This window comes from Bos grunniens, chromosome 4 (assembly GCF_055505025.1).
Source record: "Bos grunniens cultivar Pamir isolate PY7600 chromosome 4, Bosgru_T2T1.0, whole genome shotgun sequence".
Classification (NCBI taxonomy): Eukaryota; Metazoa; Chordata; class Mammalia; order Artiodactyla; family Bovidae; genus Bos; species Bos grunniens.
In genome coordinates this window covers 101,242,269-101,263,553 of record NC_141168.1, presented here as the reverse complement: position 1 = coordinate 101,263,553, position 21,285 = coordinate 101,242,269, and the positions used below count along the sequence as shown (strand labels likewise).

Below are 21,285 nucleotides of genomic sequence, written 5' to 3'. Positions count from 1 at the left end.
GAGGGCCCAGCATCAGGGATTGGCAGGCAGAGGGTTTGGGAGGGCTCTCTGTTCCCGCTCGGCATTACTCGCCTCCTCTCGGCTCTCCCACGGCTTTGCGTTCGTCTTCTTTCGGCTCCTCCTCTCGGAGACACAGCCGAGGCGACTCGCGCGCACGCGCTCTCAGCTTCTGCTGCTCTTAGGGCCGCTCTCTAGCTCTTGTTTTTACTTCCTTCTCTTCAGAGCTGTATCCGGGTCGTTGTTTTCTCTATTGTCTTAGGCTACCGGCCTCGGACTGTGCAGATTCTGGGTCTTTTGTTGCTTTTGTTTGCGAGATAATAAAGTTTTTCTTTCCTTTATTTTTTTATCTAAGCGTTTTAACGGGGTAAATTAACTCAGGGCTGCCGGGTTGGCCGAGCTGCCTGGGCCGAAGGGCGCCTTTGGCCGGGGAGCGCCAAAGGAAGGCGCCCGAGCGGCCGGGGTCTGTTCTGCTAGGACCGGGGGGCCGGGGGGCGGGAGGGGAGCGGCGGGGCTGCACCTGGGGCGCCCCGGGCAGGTCCGCGGCGCCGCCCATTTTTAATAGCATCTTTTGGACTTATTTCCTTGGTCTCAGTCCTCGACCTCGGCGCTGCCTGTGCTATCGCAGCCTCTCCCTAGGTCTCCTCCAAACGACCACCTCGGATTCCTTAGTAAGTGTGTCGGAGGCGTCCGCGGGGAGACAGGTCCATTTCAGCCCTTCAAGAAGTCGGGGCCGGCGGGGGCAGGGCTGGGGTGGGAGAATCCTGTGGGAAGATGTACCCTCCGCGGACGCTCCCCCTCCACGATCCGTCGGAATGGACATAGCTTTTTATATTCCCTGGGCTTTGAATTTTTTATTGATTGTTAACGATGTCTTAGGGATTAGAGAGAGCAAGTCTCAGAAGCAAGATGTTCAAGAAGGCCTGTTTTGATTTTAGTCGCCCTGGGCTCGTACTTGCTGTGCCTTGCGGCTGAACCTGCCCATGGAGCTGGCCGGCCAGCCCCAATATTCCCACCCAACCTTCCACCACACCATTTGCTAAGAACTGAATTAAGACAAAGATTTGCACCACCTGCAGGAGGTCATCTGTACCTTCTTTCAGCGCCACAGCTCTCCCTCGCGCTTGGTGTGATTATGAATGACAATGTAATGTTTTTCTTTTAACAGTGGATCGCAGCTCCAAGAGGAGGCAGGTGAAGCCTTTGGCAGCTTCTCTGCTAGAAGCTCTCGATTATGATAGTTCAGATGACAGTGATTTTAAAGTTGGAGATGCTTCAGGTAAATGTTTATTTCTTGCTTCCCTTTTCCCAGCTCTTTGGAGTTGGGCTGATTTTCAGACGTTGCTTAAAAAGAATGGATTTTAATTAAAATGTCAATATAAAGTTAAAGCACATAAACTTTATTTTGTCGATTTGATTTCCTACATTTCCCTTAGAGCGTGTCACTGGATAATACTATCACTACTTCTGTTTTTGTTGCTATTTATCAGATAACTGTCAGAGAAGGATTTTCTTCAAAGATGCAGTAATATTGTAAATCACCTATACCTCAATAAAGGCTTCCATGATAGCTCAGTTGGTAAAGAATCCGCCTGCAAAGCAGGAGACCCCGATTCCATTCCTGGGTGGAGAAGATCCGCTGCAGAAGAGACAGGCTACCCACTCCAGTATCCTTGGGCTTCCCTTGTGGCTCAGCTGGTAAAGAATCTGCCTGCAATGTGGGAGACCTGGCTTCGATCCCTGGGCTGGGAAGATCTACTGGAGAAGGGAAAGGCTACCCACTCCAGTGTTCTGGCCTAGAGAATTCCATAGGCTGTATAGTCCATGGGGTCACAAAGAGTGGACAGGACTGAGCAACTTTCACTTTCATACCTCAATAAACACCAAACAAAAAGACACAATGGAAAACAAAAAGACACAAGATACAGAAGTGTTTTCTCTGTTGTTTACTTAAAGATACATTTACGTTTCTTTGATGGACAGAATAGGGAAAAATCTAGAGGTAATCTTAAAGTAGAGTACCGTTCTGAGAGTAATAGGAGCCTTGAACCACCCAGGAAGATTTTGTCTTTTCAGATTGTTCGGCACCCTCTGAAAGGAGTTTTGCTTTTTGTCTATTAACTCCCTTACCAGCGCAAAATTGACAAAAGTAAAAAGTTGTACTTTGGTAGGTGCTGGACCTTGTGGATTGGGTCTTTAAAAATCTGAGCTACAAAGCATGAATGCTTGCTCATTTTATTTTGTGATTTTAAAAATAAACTTTTAATAAAAGTCCAACGGTAATATACACAACTGAAATCATATAGTAACATTGTACACAATTGAAAAATGGAAACATATGTTTTTCCTTTTATCTTTTGTTCATTGTAATTCAACAGACATATCTACATAAAAAATTTTCATTGCAGGAATCTGAGAAATACAAATTATGTTTAAATATTTTATATGAAAAATACAAGTACACATGAACAATAAAAATTACTTAATTCTACCCCTTTTGACAGAAATTTAAATCAAGTAACAAATTAAAGCCCTTTTGATTTTATCCTTTTAACAGTTTTAAATTATTCTTCTAGAGAATTTTCAGTGCTTAGTCCTATTTCTCTCCTGATTTTTTTTTCTGCCAGATGTGGTAGGAAGGGATGAAATTTGGTTGTATTGTGTTACTATTTTACTTTTAATAGCATCAACAGGCACAGTTTGCATTGTGATTTACCAACGACTTTTTGTTTCCATAATCTCATTTAATTTTTACAATAACTTTGGAAGAGATACTACTTTACAGATAACAGGGACACTGAGTTTAAAGAATTTGCATGAAGCCACTTAGCCTAAATGGATCTAATCCAGTTCTTAACGATTCTCAGCATTTTTAATGCTTTCACTGCTTAGGCCCTGAAAGTAAATAAATGTAGTCTTAAATTGAAACTACTGTACTTACTTATCAAGGTGACTAATTGAGATTACTCCCAGCAATCAAAAATTGTAAAGTGTATGTTGTTTAATTTTTTTGCCCCTTTATTTCTCAGCTCTTTCATCTCTCACTTGGTTTACTGTTGTTTGGTATTTCCAAAGGGGAAAAAAAGGAAGGGAAAGAAGTAAAATCTAAACCTATGTCAGTGCTCTTGTTGAAAACTGTGCAGAAAGGAATATTCTTTGCTAGAATGCAACTTTGGTTTGTCGTGTTGAGATTGTAAACTGACAAAAATGGTTGGGTCTTACAAATTATGACTTACTAGAATACCGTTAGGGAAAAACTCCAAAGCTTAATTTCTTTTACGTATTCCATAATTAGTTTTATGACAGTAAATTCTGACTTTGCATATAATTTTTCTCATTTTATTTATTGAGATGTAGCACTTCTCTTTACAAGGGTTAAAATAATCTAATGATACAAATTGCTTTCTCAAAATAACTCTTGGTATCAAGCTAAATAGAGAACCCCTCACCTTGTTAAATTTTAATCATGGTTGATGTGAATTATCTGTTATTTGTGAAAGTGGTAGAATGAGTTTTGTTAGGATGATAATTTTTTTAGTCTTCTGAAACACTTAAAAATATATACTTTCAGTTGTCTAGTCTGCTATACTTGTAATTTCCTTCCTGGGCCCCAAAGGTCACAAATTTATTTGTGCAGCTCTTGTTGTCATAACTGAGAGTTTAGTAGAAAATAATTTTTTTTTTTAATGGGTAATAGTAGAAATTGAATTGTATTTTCCAGTCTTGGTTAAGGTGTATTGTCTCCCATTGCTGACATACTGGCTTATCTAGACTACCAGTGCTTCCTGTTTGAATCCTTTCTCTTCTCTTTGTAAGATAGTTGGACTCTTAAAGACATTTGAGTTATCACTGTTTTTCAAACATGTTGAAGTTGTGGAATCCCAACCCTACTTAGTAATAGGTGATTAACCTGGAAGTGGAAAAATAGTAACTGAATAGTAATAATCTTTAATAATAGTCTTTCTGATCATAGCTTCTTTCAAAGCAGTCTTTAGAAATCACTAACTCTGGACTTCCTTGGTGGTCCAGTGGTGAAGACTCTGCCCTTTCAATGCAGGGGTTGCTGTTTCAGTCTTTGATTGGGGAACTAAGATCCCATATGTTTCGTGGCCAAAAAAAGACCCCCACAAACTTGTTAAAAGTGACTAACTCAATGAACTGTTGAGTTTATTGAGTTAAAGACTTAATGTTACAATGGTTAGAGTGGTGGGCCTCAGTTTTTTAATTGGATTCTATGCCTCAATTTCTTCTGGTATTGACTACAAAACTTTGTGTTTCTGTCTGGCTTTAAGAATAAATATTGAAATTTCTGAAAACTGACTACCCTTGCAGATAGACATAATTTTTATGCTTCTCAGATAAAATAGAAAAAGGTAAAATTCAGAAAAGACCTGCCAATAAACTTGGCAAGTTATTATCAACAGTTAAGTGTTACTAGCTTCTACCTTTAGAAAAGTATGAACTGAAAAGAGACCATCTTTTATTTTATCTCTGATGTAAAAGTAGGACTGAATCTATCATTTTTGATTGAGGACAATACTAAATACATGTTTAAGTTAATCCTAAAATAATGTGTAAGCGTATCAGATTTATGGTGGTTACCACCAGAAGAACCATATATAGAAATGTTAGCTGGTACCCTATGAAATTAATCCGCTTTATAGGACTAAAGGCAGTTGATTATTGGCAGTTTCATAGTTTGGCTTAAAGTGATTATATCTGAGACTGTGACTTAAGACAGGGGATAGGAGACATTTAAAATAGGATTGAATCTGCCTGCAGTGCAGGAGACCTGGGTTTGATCCCTGGGTTGGGAAGATCCCCAGGAGAAGGAAATGGCAACCCACTCCAATATTCTTGCCTGGAAAATCTCATGGACAGAAGAGCCTGGTGGGCTACAATCAATGGGGTAGCAAGAGTCGGACACAACTTAGTGACTAAACTACCACATGTAACTGGAATGATGTTGAAGATAAATGCATGTACTACTTTTATTAAACAAGGTGAAATAGCAGTGCTGTGTCTCCCCAACCCTTAGCCAAAGTAAGATGGTTAACTTTAGCTCTTGAGCCATAGTTAGTTTTGTTGTTTAGTTGTTCAGTTGTGTTTGACTTTGTGACCCCATGACTGTAACCTGCCAGGCTCCTCTGCCCGTGGGATTTTCCAGGCAAGAATACTGGAGTGAGTTGCTGTTTACTTCTCTAGGGGATCTTCCCTACCCAGGGATTGAACCTGCATCCTCTGCATTGGCAGGCAGATGCTTTACCACTGATCCACCAGGGAAGCCCATCGTTAGTTTGGTTGGTCCAAATTGCCAGAAAGCAGTTTAACCGAAAGATTGAGACTAGATTTTGCCTTGGTAGTATTTTCTGCTTAATTGACTTTGGCTAATAATGAGTAGATCTGGTTTTTCATTAGGCGACTGTTGTTTTGCTTAAAAGCTCTTTGCTGGATGTTATGGTGAATTCACAAAGAAATAATGAATACTGGAATAATTAAATACAAAAGCAGATAGATGTTATAAAGCATGATCTAGTTCCAGTCTTTCAAAGGAGATGGGATGACTTTAGACTGGCTTGATTTAGAACGATTCATTGAGGAGATGAGAGTTGAACTAGGAAGTGAAAGAGTCCCAACCTGAGGGAAACATTAGGTGTTAAAGAGTGTTGAGGATGGTAAATATTATTTATATATGGAGATCAGAATTTGAATAAAAGAACAGTGGAAGAGACGAGCCTGAGAAAATAGAATGAGGTCAAATTGAGGTCTTACATGTCAGTAACATGTAACAAGTAACATGTAAGTAACATGTTACTTAATCTCAGTAACATTGGCGTTTTGTTTTGGTTAATTCTTTGTTGTGGAGGCTTGCCCTTTGTATTGGAGGATATTTAGCAGCCTCTCTGGCTTCTACTAACTGCCTTCAACATCTACCCTACCTAACTCTACCCCAGCCCTGCCCTTTTGTGGCAACCATTATGTCTAGTCATTGCCACATGTTTTCTGTGGGACAAAATTGTACCCACTTGAGAACCACCGGTCTAGATTTACCCAGAAAATATAAAGTGACACAACTAGAACTACAGCAAGCAGTAGAAGATGAGTTGTGTTGACTGGCTTTTTAAAAAGAGATATACTAGATTAGCTTACAGTGTCCCCAGGATGGTAACTGAATGACTACTAGACTGGTGATGTGTCTGTTATCTGTTGTATATGTGTATAATCCTAATTATTGTTACATCAGCTCAATAAACAGAATAGTTAAATAATTAAGATTGATGAGCAAAGATGATTCTTTATATTGCAAAGCTACCATAAAACTGAATCAAATCATTCTGATTTAATTATTAATATTTATTAACTGATTCTATTATTTAATATTTATCATGGGGAAAACTTAAGCATTGAATATTGTGAAGGGATTCTTTAAGGTTGATTTCTAATTTCTTTATCTGTAAAACATTTAACTGTCTGTTAGTGGAAATAACTGTTGCTTGGAGAGGTTTTGGTATATTGTATTTGAGAAAGGTTACCATTAATTTAGGGCTTCCCTGGTGGCTCAGAGGTTAAAGTGTCTGCCTGCAATGCAGGAGACCTGGGTTTGATCCCTGGGTCGGGAAGATGCCCTTGAGAAGGCAATGGCAACCTACTCCAGTATTCTTACCTGGAGAATCCCATGGACGGAGGAGCCTGGTGGGCTACAGTCCACGGGGTCTCAAAATAGTCAGACATGACTGAGCGACTTGACTTCACTTCACCTCACCATTAATTTAACTGACTAGGAGATAGGGATTTCAATTTTAAAGATTTTTTTTCTAATTAAAATTTTTTTATTGTAGAATTAGAATTTATTCTATTCTTATGTTCACAATAGCTGTATTTGAGATATCTGGTTTATTTCTCTAGTCATTATTGATTTTTTCTTTTTTTTTAATGGTTGTAAGAGGGATGGACTTGGAACATTGTTTGAATTTGTAGGAATAGGAAAATTTTCATTGCAGTCTATAAAATACAATTATAGATAGCCCAGGACTCTGATTTTTCTCGTCATTATTACTAAATAATGCCTGTGACTAAACATTGTTTGTCTCCATCCCCCAAGTGCATATGTACCAAAAAGAAGTTATGACTAATCAGTTGAGTTATTTTTCAGAAATCAGAGAAAAGTAAAATTTGAAAATTCCTGATCCTCTGCAGTTGGAGTATGGCTAATGTGTCATATTTGGAGAATGGAGGGTTGGGTAAGCTACTAGGATTGAAATTTGTGGGAAAATCTCAGATTCTTCTAATAATGTTAGCAAATGTAAAACATTTAATTAATCTATTTAAGATTTTGCTTTCTATTCAGGCATGATAAGAAAACAAAAACAGATTCAAAGAGTACTTTTAAAAAGAATTTATTGGCATTGGCAAAAACAACCAAAACAAAATTGCAGAAATTCTTGACATTTTGAAAAATTTCCAAGTAATGTTTACCACAGTTGGATTGGTCTTGGTTTTGATCAGGAGTCCACATTTGTGCCTCACTTGATCATTTTTTTTTTCTATCTACTATTATGTTTTTACTGGTAAAAATTATTAGGAGTACTTTTTAATTAAGAAAAAATTCTACAAGGTTAATCCAGAAGAAAAGTACCTTTTCTCCATTTCCCAGCTCTCTTAATTATAATTAATTATATCTACTTATAATTAATTATAATTAATCTGCATTGCTTGCAGGATGTTCCAGTTTTCTTCAGTCAGTATGCACAAAGATCCGTCTTTGCCTCTGAAGCATTTGGTTAACTCTTCTTATTTTTTATTATATCTTTACCTGAAAATGAGCTTCACTGGTGGCTCAGAAGGTCAAGAATCTGTCTGAAATGCAGGAGACCTGGGTTTGATCCCTGGATCAGGAAGATCTCTGAAGAAGGGAATGGCTAGTATTCTTGCTTGGAGAATCTCATGGAGAGAGGAACCTGGCGGGCTACAATCCATGGGGTCGCAGAGTTGGAAGCTACTGAGCAGCTTTCACTTTACTTTCACTTTTATCTAAAATTACCTAGGAACTATTTTTTTTTTTTTTAATCAGAGGTATTTTTTCTTGGTAGTTTGAGTCTAAGAGTTATGAGTGGTTTGGAAAGATCACCATTTTTTTCTTTTTTTTTTTTTTCACCATTTTTTTTCTTTTTTTTTTACCAGATGGGGAGCACGTCTCCTCCTCCCCATAAAATGCCTGCTTGTAACCACTCAGCTTTGTGGGGGGCTTTTGAGGACCCAGGAGGGTCAGGGACTTTATCTTATGTTAAGGCTTCAGAAGATCCAGCTTCAGCTAAGAGAGGCCCAGATCCCCAGCTTGCCCTTCAGGGCTCCCCATAAGAGAGGCCCAGATCCCCAGCTTGCCCTTCAGGGCTCCCCATTCTTTCTACCGCCCATCCTGAGACCCTAGGGATTGGAGGAGGGAAGTCAGTGGCCCTGGCCTCTGTGCTGGGAGCCCAGTGGGGAACCTTCATGCCTTATCTGTTTCTAAGGGTTTTTTTTTTTTCTTTTTCTTTTTTTTTCTTTAATAGAAAATTATTTAATTAGTATTTTTCTTTAATGATTTGTAGAGCTGTTGGACTTCCCCTGTTTGTAAGTGATACTGGGTCTACACTCTTCTTAAAATTTGCTTGCAAATTCAAAGATGTTTCCTGTGTTTGACATAAACTTATTTGATGATAAAATCTGACTGGAACTGATAGGGGTTTATTTGTAGTGTTTACTTATCATACTTATAAATCTTCATACTTTTCACTGCAGAAAGAGTGTATTTGATTATACTGTAGTACCATAGACCCCACTGGCGGTGTTAGTGTAATATATTGTGCATGCACCATGCTACGTTTGCAAAATCTGGGGAAAAAAAAAATCTAAATTCTGAAACACATCTGGCTCCAAAAGTTTCAAACAAAGGATTGTTGGCTTACATTATATTACTCTTGTGGCCTTTGCAAGATTGTTCAGGTTGAGAATGCTTTTTTCACTGCAGTCCTGAATGAGATATAGGCAATGTATGATAATCCTGAGATTGACAGTACTTTTACAGGCTCCATCAGCATCGATTAAATGTTAGTCTGTGTTTTTTATGTGATTTAACTTTCAGGATTTTTCTTCATCAGCTGTTTGTAAAGGATTTCTGAGATATTTTAGAAACCAGATACTAATAACAGACAACTTTCTTTACTTTGAATGGCCAGGTAATTATAGAGGCTAATGCTGGTTGAGTTAACAGAAATAAAAATGGTGCGAAAATATGCATTTTTTCGATGATTTTATGATTACCCTTTTCTTGGTTATAGGTACAAAATATTCATCACCCCACAGATTTTACTATTGATGTTGGCTACAACCTGATTATTGACTGGTTTGTTTCCTACTTCTTCCTGCTCTCCTTCCACAAATATTTTAGATTCTTATTTATTTGATTATATGAAAAGAGGCTTGGAATGCTACTGAATAGTGTTGGTCTAACCGGGTGTGGACTGCCCTAGGCAGGAATGGATAGCACTTGCTAGGAAGCTTGTGGTCCTGCATGAACTCTTAATATCCTCAGCCTATCTTTTTAGTGACAACTGTGCTTGCTGTTGTCTAAGACGGATTAGTTTTTTTAAAATGCACTAATTTCTTTCAATCTAGGGGCTCTAGTAGTTAATGCCTAGAACCTTAGGAAAGTCAGGTGACTCTTTTGTTGATATGAACAGTATCCTAATAAACAAAAAAATTGATAACTTAAATCTTGCAACCTCTATTTTCTGTGCCATTGTTATTGTCTGTTTTTCCCTTGTGTATTTGGTGCTCCTAAATTTGATTGATAGATTAGAGATGTGGTACAAGTTGACGGTCATAAATACCTGGGTTCACTTTTGCTAGGTAAAGAGTGAGATAAATGAAACAGTTTTTTTTTTTTTTTTTCTGGGTCAGATTTTTCTTGCTCTGAATGTGACTCCATCCTTGCCAGTCAGTGTAATTTATGAAAGAAAGATGTAAGAGAAGAAGAATGTAATCTGTATTATAAAGTTAAAATCAAGTGCTCAATTTAAAAAAAACACATTTACTTTTAGAAAAAAAAAATGCCTTTAAAGTACCAAGTATAGTGTGACGTATGACACAAAATAGTGGTCCTCGTTTTAAAGCATGTTTTAATTTAGAGATACATATATTCATCTTCATTGGTGCTATACTAAACTAGAATCATTATATCAACTTCATTGATTTATTATTTAATCAGGTTGGGAATGTCTACCATTCTTTGACTTAAATTTGTTTATATTGTTTTGCGAGTTATTCACAAATTTTGGTGGTTTCATTTGTGTCAGCGTTGTGTGTGTGTGTGTGTATGTATATACATATGTGTGGTTTTTTTTCTCATATTTTCAACAGATTCTGAAGGGAGTGGTAATGGAAGCGAAGATCCTTCAAAGGACAGTGGAGAAGGTTCCTGTAGTGATTCTGAAGAAAATATTTTAGAGGAAGAACTGAATGAAGACGTTAAAGTAAAAGAAGAACAACTTAAAAATTCTGCAGAGGAAGAAGTACTGTCATCAGAAAAACAGTTAATTAAGGTGGAAAAGAAAGAGGAAGAAGAGAATGGAGAAAGACCTAGGAAGAAAAAGGAAAAAGAGAAGGAGAGAGAGAAAGAGAAAGAGAAGGAGAGAGAGAAGGAGAAAGAGAAAGCAACAGTATCTGATAACGTGGCTGCTGCTGCCTCCACCACGCCAGCCACAAGCCCTCCTGCTGCTCACACGTGTCCTTCAGGCCCCACGGCCACAGCTGCAGAGGAGCAGGTCAGCGAGCCAAAAAAGTGGAACCTTCGTCGGAACCGACCACTTTTGGATTTCGTATCCATGGAAGAGCTGAATGACATGGATGACTATGACAGTGAAGATGACAATGATTGGCGACCCACTGTAGTAAAAAGAAAGGGACGATCTGCATCTCAGAAGGAAGGAAGTGACGGGGACAATGAGGACGATGAAGATGAGGGAAGCGGGAGTGATGAGGACGAGAACGATGAAGGCAACGATGAAGAGCATAGCAGTCCTGCCAGTGAAGGGGGCTGCAAGAAGAAGAAGAGTAAAGTTCTTAGCAGAAACAGTGCTGATGATGAGGAACTGACCAATGATAGCCTGACACTATCTCAGAGCAAGAGTAATGAGGTAGATCAACCCAATTTTTATGATATCTGTCTGTCTGGGGAAAAGGGAATTCTTCTCTAAACCGTTCTACCCATTATATTAAGTGGCTTCCTTGAAAGCCTGTTCTTAGCTATGGGAGTGAATGAGCACCCTAACTGTAGCATTTATTCATTTGGTCAGCCCACTTTTATTGAGTATCTCCTATTTGTCACCGTCCTCAAGGAGCTCATAATCACCGTTCTCAAGGAGCTCAGTCTATACTTAAAGAAATATTTTTATGTCCATACCCTTGGGAAATGGTAGAGTTTTTTTGGACTGCTAAATGGTTCTGAGTGGGTTATGAAAACAAGATCACCTTCCTTTCAACTTAGTTGTATCCATATCTGCATAAAAATGTAGAGTACTTCTAAGAGTACTTTCAAGTAGAGCAACAAAGAATTTAATTGTCTCAGGCTTTTAGAGATTCATTTTAAAGGTAATTCCTTTTTCAGTTGTAGCACCCACCTGAATAGTCACCAGATCATTGCTTTAAGTGTGTGGAAGTAAATACAAATTATATATTTACATATGTTTAGCGAATAAGGTCTCTCTACAAAGAAATGAAAACAAACATTCTATGCTAAACAAACATTACTATCATAAAACTACAATTATGACTCAGTTCTTCCACTTGAAGTTCTACTACTGAAAGTTAGGTTTATCCATTGGGCCCAAGATGCAACATTCAAGACTCTTCAAACACATTTGTATCTCGTTGTCTGTGTGTTTATGTATATGTTTTTCTTCAAAAGAAAGACTGAATTGTTGTCTTACATGTAGATGTACCTGTTACATCACATGAAAGAACTATAATGATTGTCTGTCATTCCATTAATATGTTGATGGTCATGAAAATTCACTTTAACAAGCACTTAGTTTTTGTTTTTTCATGTTATTGAAGTAGATTAAACTGGTAGAAAGATTTTCCTTTTGTGCTTTATTTGTTCTTTTACATTTCTTCTTTTTACAAGTTTTACATAACAGTGATTTTCTATTTTAAGTTTCATTTGAAAATTTGATGTTTAACCAAAATAATATGTAGCAGATTAGGAGGTGTTAAATGTCAGCAGAGATGAAGCAGTAGTTGATGTTTTAGATTATAACATTGGTTAACTTCTAGGTTGCCCATTTTCCTAAGAAGAATGTTACCTGGTTCCAGTGCTTTCCTAATTCCTATCTTTAGGTAAAGGAAAATCGTCATTTGGAATATAGTATACTATTCATAATGATGTAGCAAGACAGTCTGTATTTCCAGTTTAAGGAAACAGAAGTATGGAAAATCCAGTTGTTCGTAATTGATTTAAGCATGTATCCAATTTATTTTATAGCACTTTATGCTAATCTGTATCTCCTGACTAAGTTTACCTTTGGCAGTATCACTTTCTTCATTTTTCTTAGCATAACAATCACACAAGAGGCTGGCTAGTGATAGGGGCAGTATAAATTGGATTTATGCTAAGGTGTGAGGGAATGTCTAGAAATTTGCCATGCAAAATCTATGTAAATTATTCAGTTGTTAATAATCTGTACTACGTAACAAATTGCTTGAGAGATTGTAGACTATATTTTTTGATACATGTAAAGGTGACGTGCTGTTTAATTTTTTTCTACTAAACAGAAGAGATTTTGGTAAATAATGGGGCTTTATTTAGGTTAACAGTCCCTAAGGAATGAGATTCCAGAGCATTTCTTGGATAAGTGCTTTGATAAAGTTGTAAAGAAAGTTCTTAGAGTAACTAAATTAATCCTTTGTGTTAATTTATGTTAATTTTCCTTTTGCTCCACTCTGTATAGAAATGTAGGAGAACTTATGGAAGATTAATTTTCCCTCAATAATATTCTACCTGAAAGCTTGATAACTGCTTTTTTCCAAGACTGTTTTTCAAACTCCTCAATTATTTTTGATGATTCTGGTTCTACATAAATGTCATTCAAATTAATGTTAAATTTTAATAGAAAACTAATAAATTCAGTTTATTATATATTTTTAAATTTCCTATTTGTATAATCTTGATTTTGTAAAAAGATGACCAAAAATAATCCTTGTTGTCTGACCAGTGTTTGAATTTTAATCTTCCTGGTTAATTTAGGTAGTGATACCTTGCCAAGTATTCATTAGTTAATACCTATATATCTGTATAGGTATTATACTTATATATTTGAAGTTTTATTTTTCTATGCTTTTACTTTGTTTCAAATACTACTTTGTAGTAGAGATAGCTGAAAATATAGTTTTAGAATACATAATAGAATTGTATTTAGCCTATAAGCAGGCAGATTTTTTTTTCCCTTGGCTTCTGTCAGGTGCTTTTTTTAGGGCTGTGATATTGGGTATTATGTAAATGATGCCCAGGAACTTTTATAATTTTGAAAATGTTTAGGGGAATTTGACATTCTTTTTGGAGGCATTTTATAATTATTTGGCTCTTAATGGTCTTACCATGTGCATGCTGTAGGCCTTGAAATGCTCTAGAGCAGTGATTCTCAAGCTTTTTGGTTCAGGATACTCTTAAAAATTGAGGACCATAATTATTATTTATATAAGTTATATCTTTTGATATTTCCATTTGCAATTAAAACTCAGAAATTTTAAAAAACGAAATGTATAGAAGCATAGAAGTTGTTGGATTGGTGACACCATCCCATGTCATGTAACTTCTGGAAATATTCATCATATACCCATGAGAGAGAGTGAAAAGGCAAATATCCATTGTATTTACCTTTTAGAACCCTTGAAAGAGAGTTCCCTAGACCACAATTTTAGAACTACTGTTCAAGAATTGGGCATTTAATAACCTGCATTTTCTTCACGTGGGCATATGTTTGTCAGTGGCATTATGGCATTTTTGTGAATTTAAGTGCAATCTGAACAGGACTCTTGGAATATGGTTGCATGTCTTTTTCATCATTTTATTTTGAAGTTTCTGAGATTCACTAAGGTTTTACCTTTTAGTTTTCTGAAGTAAGTTTTTTTGGGGGAGGGCTGTATAGTATTTTCAGATAATGGTTCCCGGACTTTGAAACAGGCACTTTGGGTGAGAGTTAATATACGATAGAACATCATCTTAGTAGAAATTTTCAGGTGGAAGTTTTTTTTTTTTTTTTTTCCTGGTAAAAGGGTCTGTTATGTTAAATGGATTAGATGTCTTGCCCTGTGAAGAAATAGCAGTTGTCATCTGAATTTTCCTAATTTTCCCTATTTTTGTCTCTTTGTATTTAATTTTTAGTAAGAAAGAGTCTGCAGTGATGGGTATCAACCAAAATTGCCAGTTAGTTTTGTTTTCTCTGCCTCTAAATGATAATATGTGTAGAGAGAAAATGGAATAGAGATACAATTAAGACATGTACTGTTTTTCTGAGCAAAATGGACAAACAGGAAAATAATAGAATTAGAGCCACCTATTGATGCTCCTTTTTCTGATCCATAGACATTTACTTATTTCCCACATGGGTAAATCTTTTTTTCAAGGGCTAATTAGTTGTTGTAATTCCACGGGAGAAATACAGGCAGAGTGCATTAACATGAGTAGCTTCTCAGTCATCAAACTCTGGTCATTTGCTCACTCTTTTTTTGATCTGTTACTTTTTTAATCTGGATGTGGTATTCTTAAAAAAAATGGATTTACCATAGGAAAATATTTAAACTAGCAGTGCTTATTGAGATTTATAACTTTCCTTTTGGGATTCCAAGGAAGATTCCCAGTGTAGTAAATGGTCAGCTCATATATCTCTTTTTGGACCATCTTCAAAGTACAGAAGAAAGGAGAATGGGAATGATCTTTTATTGAATACCTAGTACGTATCAGAAACATTTTTGTCATATGTTTTCTTGTTAATTCTTACAAGAACCTGATGAGGTAGGTATTATTTTTGTCATCCCATTTTACAGATGAGAAAGGTTCAGCTTTGAAGTTTTGGGATGAAAATCTGGGCAGATTTTTGTTTTGATCACTGTACTAAAGTACTTTAAAACATGAGTTTTCTTTTTAGGAAATTTTAACCTTATTTGCTAGCCACGTGCAACACCCCACACTACTTTGGTTTTATAACGAAAGGAGTGAAGTATAGAATTTTACAGTGCTAGAATTCTCAAGAGAAATGACACTGCCTCCTTGTTAACTTTTGCATTATTTACTGATTTTTTATCTAGGTCAACTGCAAGTTTAGATTAATTACACAGAAAATATCTTGAAAGAATGTTATTAATTGTGACAGTCATGTCATTCAGATGTTATTTACAAATTGCTGTGGAAATTACTCTAAATGTTACCTGTGGATATTGGTCAGTTTAAAAGAATATAGAAACATAAAAATGTTAACATGAAATAATATATTTAATGAATGTGTGATATGGAACAATTAATTTTGTTTCCGAATATGGTTAGTTTCTTAAATGAAAATGTATAGACTCAGATGTCATTGTTTATTACATGTAATGCTAAGCCCAGTGCATTAAATGGCAGACATCATTATCTTGTTAATTTGCATTTAAAGTTGAAATTCATAGTGCAGAAGGTTTAAATTAAATGGAGCACCCTCTTCCTTTTTTTTAATTCCTGAATGCATTTTCCTGTCTCCTTTTATATTGCAGTTAACTAGGTGTTCACTAGGTGTTTCTTGACAAAAGGCTAATAGAGAGTCTGACTCTTCTGGCAGTCAGTCTGGATTCTTTTTTAGATGATTTTCTGTGCCTGTATACACCAGTTTCCAATGCAGACTTTCGTGGGTCTATCATCCAGCAGTTTGATGACTCTGGAAATTCTAGATTCCCCAGCACTAAAGGAATTTAGTCTGTAACTATGCCATCACATACATATTTGCCTATATGTTATCTTGAATTGATTTTTTTTAATTGTTTAATATGTGTATGTCTTGTCTCCCCTAGATAGGATTATAAGCTTGCTAAGTGTGGGAACCATTCTTACATTTTTAATACTCATATAAAATTAGTGATTACTTGTGGATTAATTTTACCTTTTTCCAAGTTTCAGGGGTCAGGCTATATCCAGCATGGCAAAGCAGATGAAGAGTTGGTTATAAGCTTGGTTTTATATTTACTTGAGAAGAGAGAATATGAAACTTGGAGAGAAGTGAAAAATTAGAGAGAGGGTTCTTATAGGGTCCTTTAACAAAGAGATATACTTCTCAAATGTGGTGCACTTGGGAATGACTAAAGTAATGGAGTATGCAGCATAATTTTGGAAATGTACTAAATGATTTAAGGTGAGAATTTTATTAAACTTACCTTTTAAATATGTGATTTTCTGATATTTTATTATTAGGACTCGCTGATTCTTGAGAAGAGTCAAAACTGGAGTTCTCAAAAAATGGACCATATTCTGATTTGCTGTGTTTGTCTTGGAGATAATAGTGAGGATGCTGATGAAATAATTCAGTGTGACAATTGTGGCATTACAGTTCATGAAGGTAATGTTGCTTTGTTTTGTTTCCTTTTAGAAATGACTGGTTGACACTGCATTTGTATAAGTAATATCAGCTATTTTACATATGTACTATGCTAATTTTTCTATAATATTTTATGATATTTAACCTGAAATAAGACATACTGAATTTTCAAATTATGATGGGTATTATTTTTTCAGATTAGGTTCATTTAAAATGTGTTTTAAAATAATCAGAGTAGATTATTACTGTATATAAATCATGATTTCTTTGAAGGTCAGTATTATATTTTCTTTCGTGGCATTATTTCTAGTTTTTAACTGAAATTTAGGTATAGGAAAAAATCTAGTATGTTTGTTCAGTAGAGTGCATTTTTGAAAAAGGTACAGTAGAGTCTAGTGGTATAGTTTCTTCTTACATAGTTATAATTTTTAAGTTGAAAGGGGAATTTGTAGAGATCATCTTTTAGAATCTGAAATAGGATCCATTGTAATACATTGAAAGTATTTTTCCTGATTATGAATTTTGAACCTTTTTAATGTAATTTTTGTTGTATTTTATTTAAAATTTTTTATTTTGACCTAATTTCTGACTTGTGAATTTGTATGCTTTTCACTAAGATTTGCCAGATGGTGATATCTTGCTATGTATGTTTTTTCTCTCATATAAAAATTTTTCCCTCACCTCTCTGTGAGTAAACTGTAGACAAAATGTTCAGCTCTACCTCAAGTACCTTATTATGTATTTCTTAAGAACAAAGATCAAGGACATTCATTCTCTTACAAAGTCACATAATTATCAAAGTCAGGAAATCACCATTGGTAGAAAACTGTTATCTAGTCTATGACTATATTCACATTTTGCCACTCATCCCAATGATATTGATTCTAGCAAAATAAAATCCAGGATTATGAGTTGCATTCAGTTGTCATATCTATTTAGTTTCCTTTAATCTAGAACATATTTTGAGTCTTTGTGTTTCTTGCCTTTGACATTTTTGAAGAATACAGGCCAGTTCTTTGATAGGATGTCCTCAGTATTGGGATTTTCTTGTTTTCTCCTGATTAGGTTCAGGTGCTAACCTGATGCTTTTGGCAGAAGTACCTCAGAAGTTATCTTGTGCTCTCAATGTATTATATTAGGAAGCATGTCATGTTTATTTGTCCAGTTATGGATGATGTTATTTTGATCACTTGGTTGAGGAGGGTGTCTTCCCTCTGTAGTAAAGTTTTTTTTTTTTTTTTCCCTGTCAATTTTTTCTTATCAGAGTCATGACTACTACAAAACAGTGTTTCTGTGGCCTTGCCCTTACCTGCCTTTCTGGTATTGCCACCTCCTCCCAAATAGTTTTGGGTGTCTGGTGAGACTTCTGAGACTTGTGGGGCTTGGACTTCTTTAACCAGTCCTCTTGCCTTCATATGAAGCTCCCCGCCCTTGCCGCTAAGACTCACTGTGGGAATGTCTCCTGTTGCTGTAATTTATTCTTTTTTTTTTTTTCCAGTAGTGTTTGTTTAGAATTTTCTGAGTGCTAGGCATTCTGTAGGTTTCAGGCATGTAAAATAAACAATATAGACAGTGCTGACCTTATGGAGCTTAATGTATAGTAAGAGACAGGAATGAAAATATAATACAGTAGTATATATCAGGTGGTGGTCTGGACTGTGGGGAAAAATAAAGCAGGAAAAGGAATATTAGGAATGCTATGAATGGGGGTTGTTGAGTGGGCAGGTGGAAGTTTCTATTTATAAAAGCTTATAAGGAAAACCCTCTTTGATAATGTGATCTCTGAGCAGTGACCTGAAGCATGTGAGTAAGCAAGCCATGTGAGTATCTGGGGAAAGAGCACTCCAGAATGAGGGAGTAGTGAGTGTAAAGATGTTGAAATAGGAACGTGTCTGGAGTGTTTGTATGATGACGTGGAGGTTAGTGTGGCTAGAACTGAGGGAGTGAGCTGCTTAGTGGTAGAGGCAGAGAGAGGGGCAAACCAGGTGGAGCCTTGTAGATCATAGATTTCAGATTATACTGAGATGAATATGGGAAGGCCCAGGTGAACTTTAAGCAGAGAATCAGTATGATATGATTTATGTTTTGGAAGAATCACTGCTGGGTTGAGAGCAGACTGAAGTGTGTCTAAAGTGGGAATCAGGGAGACCATTTTGGAGACCATAGCAGTGATCCAAGAGAGAAATAGGTTTACAGGTAGATAGTAAAAGTTTGGTTTTAAACTTTTAGAGTTGAGGTAAGATATAGGGGCTGGTGAGATAAATTTAGGACTGATCAGCCCGCAGATGTTATTTAAAACTGTGAGCCTAAATGTGCTTTCTAGGAAATAGCATAGTGCTTTGAGCACTTCAAGAGCAGTTGAGGAGCAGAGGGCCAGTGAGATTGGAGAACAGCCTTGAGTAGTGACGAGGAGTAATGAAAAGTTTTCAGAATAGATTGTAATTGTCAAATACCGTTTTTAGAGTAAGATGAAACCTGTCTTATGGGAAATGACCCTAATGCAGAAAAACTCCAAGTCATTACCCAGCAATCATCCCAAAGAGTATGGGAAACAAGGCTTACAGACAAAATGCTTATGTCACATGGTTTATTAAATAAATGTAAAATACATAGAAGCAAGGGGGAAAATATGGGATTAGTTAACGTGGTATGTACTGTCAATTCTGCTACATTGTTCACATAGAACCAACCTTAGTCAAATGTAGGAGCGGACATACCAAGAATATTAATACTGGGGGCCATCTTAGAGGCTGCCTGCCACAGAGACAGAGATGCTAGTGTATGGATGGAAGGGACCAGTGGAAATGGAAAGTTAACAGTTGATGATGTCAGGAAAGAAAGGGGAACGGTTGCTGGAGCAAGTCCTTTGAGTACAAGGCTGTAAAGGATAGGATCCAACACAAGGGAAGAGATTTAATAGATAAAAGTTGGCATAGTAACTAGAGGGAAAAGAGAATATATGGGTACAGAGGTAGGTATGATGTTGGATGTGGTGGTTAGAACATGTGGAATTGAATGCTTATTTTCTCAGTGAAATGGGAAGCAGCCATTAGCAGAGTGTAGAGGTGGGGAAATGTTGGAGATTTGAGGAGTGAGAGGTTGGTATAAAATAGTTATTTGGGGGAATAAATGGATTAGGGAAATAACGTATGTAATATTGTGTGTGTGTGTATGCTTACATATTCACCCATGTTATATGTTGTGTGTATATAATATATGTGTGTATATATTACCAGACAGCAGTAAGGGACTACTTGAGATTGATTATAACCTTGGACCAGTCAACATGGTTGTGTGTATGAGTTCTTTTTGTTCTCCAAGAGAGTGGTTCAGATTTCTTGGAGAAGTTGCAGAATAGGTGAACATCACAAGTAGCAGCTGTGCTGCCCTTGTTTGTCGTGCTGATCACCACTGCTGGTCACAGATGTGTTACCGCTGCTTGTATGCATGACCGTCAGCGCTGATGTGAGATGCAGGCCTGACTAGTGCTGTTCGTGTTACTATTCATCATGCTGAGGGTACTGCCTCTACTTCATAGGCCATGGTTTTGACCATGGATGTGATATTTAAGGCTAGCACAGTGGTTTTAAGAAATTGAATTGATTGTTAACATTTAAAAACTGAAGATTTTATTTTACATATTTAGGAATTTGAACTTCTCTTGAAGTTCTGACAGCAGTTGGTTTTCACTTTTATGGTAACAATCTGGAGTGGAATAGGGCTGCTGAAGCCTATAATCTTCGGTTTGCCACTCTCTTCTGTTCAATCCCTCACTCATATTTGATAGTTGCCTGGTCCTTAGAAATGTTTGAATGTATTTGAGGGTGATGTCTTGCTGCTGGGAGTCAGTCTGCTACAGCCTTGTGGTCTCAATGTCCCGCAGCTGTGATAGTAAAGCAGCTCTTTTACTCTAGCTGCTTACTTTTGGACTCAAGTCTGCATCTCCTGGGGACTACTACCCTGTACAAATCACAATGAACTCTCCCTTCTGACCTGTTATTTATTTATTGAAGTAAAGTTGCTTTATAATATTATATTAATTTCAGATGTATAAAGTATTGATTCAGTATTTTTATAGACTATAATCCATTTAAAGTTATTACAAAATAGTGGCTATATTTAGTGGCTGAACTGTACAATGTATCCTTGTTACTTATTTATTTTATATATAGTAGCTTGTATGTCTTATTCCCCTATGCTTATCTGGCCCCTCCCACTTTAAATGGATCCCAGGGTGTTTCATGTGAACAGTAAACCATTAGCTCCATTGATAATATGAAGGAGTGGCTCAGTAAGGCTTACCAGGGTATCTACACTTTGTTATTTTCAAGACTACCATTGGTTACATTTAACACCAGCTTATTCAGAAGGATCGAGGAGGGAAAACACAGCTTGCCAATAAAGCAGCCTCATGCTTTTCTCATTTGAGTCTAATTTGTAGTCGTCCCTAAAGCAAACAGCTCACATAGTGGGAGGTAACATCTTATGTGAGTACACATACAGAAACATATTTTTCAAAAAGATCAATGGTCAGTAATATGCAAACGCCCCTTGTACCCTCTATGCCTCTGTTAGCACAGCTCTCCCCTCCTACCATCCAGGATACATTCATGTACCATGCACTGCATTTTGGGTCCTGTCAGTGTCTTAATCACAAGTTTCTGTCTTTTGTATCATTTATGTTAACTTG

General features: G+C 36.6%; 1 protein-coding gene across 18 annotated transcripts in view; it reads left to right on the top strand.

The window, feature by feature from the left end:
- The window catches only part of PHF14 (PHD finger protein 14), a 188,536-nt gene continuing 167,251 nt past the window's right edge, over nucleotides 1-21,285 (top strand). For 13 of the 18 annotated variants that reach the window (XR_015162942.1, XR_015162941.1, XR_015162943.1 and 10 more), the window contains exons 1-4: nucleotides 125-668; nucleotides 1,166-1,276; nucleotides 10,396-11,171; nucleotides 16,472-16,616. Coding sequence is in view for 11 of the 18 variants with exons in the window: in XM_086397613.1 (XP_086253739.1) it covers nucleotide 668; nucleotides 1,166-1,276; nucleotides 10,396-11,171; nucleotides 16,472-16,616 (1,033 nt within the window). In the remaining 7 variants the exon portion in view is untranslated. Of the gene's footprint in view, nucleotides 669-1,165; nucleotides 1,277-10,395; nucleotides 11,172-16,471; nucleotides 16,617-21,285 lie in introns of all 18 variants that reach the window. The other 5 variants (XR_015162946.1, XR_015162947.1, XM_086397622.1 and 2 more) reach the window with 1 other exon arrangement.